Below are 6,686 nucleotides of genomic sequence, written 5' to 3'. Positions count from 1 at the left end.
AACTACATGAGACATTTATTAATTTACACAAGTTAAACATATGCACATGACTACAAACTAGTATTATCATAACTTTTTAACAAATTCCCAAACTAATCTCCTCTAAGACAACCCATAGAATTTAAGCAGATTCCAGGCAAAGCATTTTCACCTCACAAATTCCAAATGAGGTTCCTTTCACTTTGGTTCCTTTGCAGACAGGTGTAGGCTTACAGCCTCTGCTCTGCACACACAAAACTGCTCAAGTTATACCCAGCACTTCTCTTTGAATGTAAATTCTCATTGTATCAGCAGGACCTTTCATAGCATCAATTTTATTAGTAATATAAACGTTGATTGGTTTAAATTTAACTCCCAGACATTGAATGCTCTATTTAAGAATGCAAGTTGCCTTTTTACCTCCCTATTTACATCTCAAAATTACCTTATATCAAAGCACCCAGACTGGCTGGCTTTAATCCAATTAAAACACACACAGACACATCCACAGACTAAACCTGTATTTTAACAAAAATAATTTCCAATAACATGATATTCATTAATCACATCATGACAGTCTCTCTCTCTATCCCTACCTCCCTTTCTCTCTCTCTCTCTCTCTCTCTCTCTCTCATCCTGTCGCTGATTACTAGGTTCATGTTAATGAGGTGACAGCGATAGGGAGGTTTGTAGGGGCTGGAGGAGGTTACAAAGAAAGGGAGGGTTGTAGGGGCTGGAGGAGTTTACAGAGATAGGGAGGGTTGTAGGGACTGGAGGAGGTTACAGAGATAGGGAGGGTTGTAGGGGCTGGAGGTGTTTACAGAGATAGGGAATGCTGTAGGGCCTGGAGGAATTTTAAAATTAATATGTTGCTAACCAGGAGCCAATGCTGGTCAGCGAGCACCAGAGATGATAGGTGTGTGGGACTCAGTGCGAGTTAAGGCACAGGCAGCAGAGGTTCGGATGACCTCAAGTTTACGGAGGGTAGTACGTGGGAGAACAGTCAGGGATTTGTGGGAATAGCCGCATCTGGGGGCAATGCTGGATTGGATGAGGGTTTCAGCAGTAGATGAGATGAGATGAGACGGGGTCAGGGTGAAGCTGGGCAATAGTGCGGAGGTGGAAAAAGGGAGTGCAACACTGTTGGAGGGTCAGTAATGAGGGAGTGCTCCACTGTCAGAGGGTAAGTATTGAGGGAGTGCTGCACTGATGGAGGGTCAGTATAGAGGGAGTGCTGCACTGTCAGAGGGTCAGGGCTAAGGGAGTGCTGCACTGTTGGAGGGTCAGTATTGAGTGATTGCTGCACTGTCAGAGAGTCAGTGCTACGGGATTGCCGCACTGTTGGCGGTTCAGTACTGAGGGTGCACTGCTCTGTCGGAGGGTCAGTTCCGAGGGACTGCTGCACTGTCAGAGGGTCAGTGCTAAGGAAGTGCTGCACTGTTGGGGGGTCAGTACTGAGGGAGTGCTGCACTGTCAGCGGGTCAGTGCTAAGGAAGTGCTGCACTGTTGGAGGGTCAGTACTGAGGTAGTGCGAGACTGACAGAGGGTCAGTAATGAGGAAGTGTGAGACTGACAGAGCGTCACTATTGAGGATGTGCTGCACAGTCGGGAGGGTCAGTACTGAGGGAGTGCTGCACTGTTGGAGGGTCAGTACTGAGGGAGTGCTGCACTGTCGGAGGGTCAGTACTGAGGGAGTGCTGCAATGTCGGAGGGTCAGTACTGAGGTAGTGCGAGACTGACAGAGAGTCAGTAATGAGGGAGTGTGAGACTGACAGAGGGTCAGTAATGAGGGAGTGCTGCACAGTCGGGGGGGTCAGTACTGAGGGAGTGCTGCACTGTCAGAGGGTCAGTACTGAGGGAGTGCTGCACTGCCATAGGTGGTTTCTTTCAGATGACATGAGAGAGAGGGTTAAACCCACTGAGACACGACTGACACTAACGAGGCTGCACAATAATTTAACCCTATCAGTGCCAGTAAATGATGTGAGGATGTCTTCTGTTTCCATCTCTCTCTAGGGTAAACAGAACGTGCTGATTACTGAGCCCCGGAACACAACCAGAGACACAACTAGTGAGGAGGAGACCCCAGCTCCCCGGGGTCTCTCAGATGGTGCAGTGCGAGGCGATGCTGGACATTGGCACACCGACAATCCCGACGCTCTTCTCTACGCCAGTCCCCAAGTTTTGAGGGTGCCCAGTGGTGATGGGTCTGTCCACAGGGAAGAGGAGACGGAATACGCACAGATCAGGTTCGAGCATAACTGAATGAGAAATGGGGAGAGGGAGTGAGGAGGTGTGGGGGTGGGGGTAGGGATTGAGATTCCTGGGAACAGGAAACAACCCACTGGGGGAGAGGGGGAGAGAGGGAGGAAGGGATGGAATTGGGCTGCGGTTGGTGTGGTTTGGAATGAAATGCTTCTCCAGAGAGGACTGGATGCTGAGCCATTGGGACAGAGATTCACTGTCTCTCTCTCTCTCTCTCTCTCTCTGTCTTTCTCTCTCTCTCGCTCTCTCTCTCTCTCCCTCTCTCTCTCTCTCTTTCTTTCTGTGTCTGTCTCTCATTCTCTATCTCCAGCTCCTCCTTTAAGATGCCCGTTAATAACTGACTTTGTTGACTCAGCTGTTGGTCTCCTGTCCCTAATATCTCCTCATGTGCCTCAGAGTCAGGTGAAGATGTGACTAACAATCCCCGAATGAGCCTTGGGACATTTTGCTACATTGAAGGTGCTATATAAATGCAAGTTGTTGTAGTAAATTTTATCTGCTTCGATTAAGAATGAACCACAAAGGCTCCTTCAACAGGGCATGTGTGCAGGAGATCACAATAAATACAATGAGCTGTGAGATTTTTAAATCTTTCATCGAATGTGGCTGTTACTGGTGATGTCAGCATTAATGCCCATCCCTAATTGCCCTTGAGAAGGTGGTGGTGAGCTGCCTTCTTGACCCACTGCAGTCCATGTGGTGTAGGTACACCCACAGTGCTGTTAGAGAGGGAGTTACAGGATTTTGACCCAGCGACAGTGAAGGAACAGTGATATATTTCCAAGTCAGGATGGTGAGTGACTTGGAGGGGAACTTCCAGGTGGTGGTGTTCCCATGTGTCTGCTGCCCTTGTCCTTCTAGATGGTAGAGGTCGTGGGTTTGGAAGGTGCTGTTGAAGGAGCCTTGCTGAGTTGCTGCAGTGCATCTTGTAGATGGTACACACACTGCTGCCTCTGTGTGTTCATGGTGGAGGGAGTGAATGTTTAATGTGGTGGATGGGGTGTAGATCAATCGGGCTGATTTGTCCTGGATGGTGTCAAGCTTCTTGATTCTGTGCTTTGTGCAGAAGTTATTTAAAGTAACAGTCCAGTCATTGGTGTAAGATTACAGTGGGCTCTGTGTCTGTGCTGCACTGACTCTCTGCTATATGATAACCACAGTGTGATATTGGGTTATTGCAGGAAAAAGACAGCGACGCAGGAGAGAGTTTCAGGGACCAGAGACATTGCATTGACCCCCAGTCCACTCTCTGTGAAGCACCAGGTACAGGAACTATTTACATTCACTCCAAAGCTTCAATCTCAGTGTGTAGACAACACATGTCCCAGATTTCCAGCCCAGTTACCCACTGATTTGTACCTGTGGAGTCAGCAATGGTTCAGTATCATGCTGTCTCTCTGTTATGACACAGCATCTGGTAAAGGCTGTTGTTTAAAATCCCAGAGGGAAACTTTAAACAACTGTCATAACCTATATTTCCCAGTGGAATGTTTGAGATGCAGCTCTAAATTCAGGAATAAGACCACCAGTTCTCGAGATGGGTTTATATCAAACTACATGAGACATTTATTAATTTACACAAGTTAAACATATGCACATGTCTACAAACTAGTATTATCATAACTTTATAACAAATTCCCAAACTAATCTCCTCTAAGACAACGCATAGACTTTAAGCAGATTCCAGGCAAAGCATTTTCCCCTCACAAATTCCAAATGAGGTTCCTTTCACTTTGGTTCCTTTGCAGACAGGTGTAGGCTTACATCTGCTTTGATGTTACAAGCCTCTGCTCTGCACACACAAAACTGCTCAAGTTATACCCAGCGCCTCTCTTTGAATGTAAATTCACATTGTAGCATCAGGACCTTTGAACTCCACCCCTTCTAACAATAAATCCTCTGTCATAGTATCAATTTTATTAGTAAAATAAAGATTGATTAGTTTACGAATTCACTCCCAGGCTTTGAATGCTCCATTTAAAAATGCAATTTGCCTCTTTACCTCTTTGCTTACATCTCAAAACTGCTATACATCAAAGTACCTAGACTGGCCGGCTTTAATCCAATTAAAACACACACAGACACACCCACAGACTAAACCTCTGTTTAAAAAGACAATTTCCAATTACAATACATACATTAATAGATTCATAAACTTGCTCTCTCTTTCTCTCTCTCTCTCTTTCTGATCATGTCTCTGATTACAAGATTCATGTTATTGAGCCTCACACCAGGCACCTGAGTGCAGAATCTAAGCGAGCACTCGCCAGAGACATTTCAGAGGGATTGCGAGACTGACAGAGGGTCAGTACTGAGGGAGTGCTGCAATGTCGGAGTGTCAGTACTGAGGAAGACCTGTACTTTCGGAGGGTCAGTACTGAGGAAGCCCTGTCCTGTCGGATGGTCAGTACTGAGGGAGTGCTGCACTGTCGGAGGGTCAGTACTGAGGGAGTGCTGCACTGTCGGAGGGTCAGTACTGAGGAAGCCCTGTACTGTCGGATGGTCAGTATTGAGGGAGTGCTGCATTGCCATAGGTGGTTACTTTTATATGATATGAGAGAAATTTAAACCCACTGAGACACGACTGACACTACAGAGGCTGCACAATAATGTAACCCTATCAGTGCCAGTAAATGATGTGAGGATATCTTCTGTTTCCATCTCTCTGTAGGGTAAACAGAACGTGCTGATTACTGAGCCCGGGAACACAACCAGAGACACAACTAGTGAGGGGGAGACCCCAGCTCCCCGGGATCTCTCTGAAGGTCCAGTTGGAGGCGATGCTGGACATGGGAACCCCGACAATCCTGACGACTTTCTCTACGCCAATCCCCAAGTCTTCAGGGTGCCCAGTGGTGATGGGACTGTCCACAGGGAAGAGGAGACAGAATACGCACAGATCAGATTCAAGTGAAACTGAGTGTGAAACGGGAAGAGGGGGTGAGGAGGTTTGTGGGTGGGGGCAGGGATTATGATTCCTTGGAACATGAGACAACCCACTGGGGGACAGGGGGAGAGAGCGAGGAAGGGACTGAATGGGTCTGTGGTTGGTGTAGTTTGGAATGAAATGTTTTCCCAGTGACGACTTGATGCTGAGTCATTGGGGACAGAGATTCAGTGTCTCTCTCTCTCTCACTGTCTCTCTATCTCTCTCTCCTTCTCTGTCTCTCTCTCTCTCTGTCTCTCTCCCTCTGCTTCTCTGTCTACCTCTCTCTCTCTCTCTGTCTCTCTATCTCTCTTTCCTTCTCTGTCTCTCTCTCTCTCTCTGTCTCTCTCCCTCTGCTTCTCTGTCTATCTCTCTCTCTCTCCTCCTTTAACATGGTCCTTATTAACTGGCTTTGTTAACTCAGCTTTTGATCACCTTTCCCTAATAACTCATTATGTGTCTCAGAGATGGATTTATATGTGGTTAACAATCCCCTGAAGAGCTTTGGGACAGTTTGCTACATTAAGTGTGCTATATAAATGCAAGTTGTTGTAGTAACTTTAATTTGCCTCGATTCAGAATGGAAACACGGAGAATCCTTCGACAGGGTGTGTGTGCAACAGGCTCGCAATAAATGCATTGCACGGCAACAACTAAGCATGTCCTTTGATGCTGATGCATCCCAGTCCAGCTGTGTGGACACATCACAACCGAGGGACTGCCTGACTGCGTGCAGCCAACATGACCGAATAGTAATTAGCAGAAATGTGACATCACTGAACTTTGTTAACATTTCAGAATGTGCTTTCTGAATTCTGCAACTAGTTTATTCTGTGATAGATTACAAGAAGCTTTTGCATTTTCTATAATATTACATTTATTGTCACAAGGGATTGAAATGCCCAGACAAATCTGTACAGATATATTTTTATTAAACATCTTACTCTGGGACAACCTTCCTGCTCCAATCTGTTAATTCATGTCTTTGCATTTCCCCAAAAAATTATGTAAATTCCTGTTGGACACAAAATTTCCCATGTAAACATGTCACACTGTACTTAGACTTTCTTACCACTGGTGGTGCTGTAAAAACACACCAATTTCCTTCTCAGAGATTGTAGTATATCTCCCAGTTATCCTTACGATGTTATTAAGATTAAGGGAATGGGGACAATCTTCACAATGTGGTTATGATGTTGTTAAGACAGAGAGCTGATGAAACCACCTCCCCCCCTCCCTAGGCAGCATCAATTCTGGCTGTGAGACCCCCACACCCATCCCACGCCCCCTGTTCATTTCTCCATCCCTGCTCTAACTTAGCGCTTTAACACATGAAGAGCGGGGCCCACAGGAAAGTGTGGAAGGGCTGCCCATCGCAGCTGGAACAAGGATCCTCGCGGTTCTCCCAGGATAGAATGGTGGAGTGGGGGAGGGGGAGCAGTGGGGTCAATATCCACACCCTCCCGAACACCCCCATCACTGTCACTACCAAGAGGGAACATCAGTCATGAGACAG

At 46.6% G+C, this 6,686-nt stretch overlaps 1 protein-coding gene across 1 annotated transcript in view; it reads left to right on the top strand.

Moving 5' to 3' along the window:
- Positions 1 to 5,365, top strand: part of LOC121274079 — a 14,815-nt gene extending 9,450 nt beyond the window's left edge. The window contains exons 6-8 of the mRNA XM_041181223.1: positions 1,996 to 2,228; positions 3,426 to 3,507; positions 4,916 to 5,365. Of these exons, the coding sequence (XP_041037157.1) occupies positions 1,996 to 2,228; positions 3,426 to 3,507; positions 4,916 to 5,158 (558 nt within the window). The 3' untranslated portion in view covers positions 5,159 to 5,365. The remainder of the gene's footprint in view (positions 1 to 1,995; positions 2,229 to 3,425; positions 3,508 to 4,915) is intronic.
- The last annotated feature ends 1,321 nt before the right edge of the window (positions 5,366 to 6,686 follow it).

The sequence above is a fragment of the Carcharodon carcharias genome (assembly GCF_017639515.1).
Source record: "Carcharodon carcharias isolate sCarCar2 chromosome 29 unlocalized genomic scaffold, sCarCar2.pri SUPER_29_unloc_27, whole genome shotgun sequence".
In the NCBI taxonomy this organism is placed as follows: domain Eukaryota; kingdom Metazoa; phylum Chordata; class Chondrichthyes; order Lamniformes; family Lamnidae; genus Carcharodon; species Carcharodon carcharias.
The sequence above is the reverse complement of the archived record's forward strand: the minus strand, read 5'-3'. Positions and strand labels throughout refer to the sequence as shown.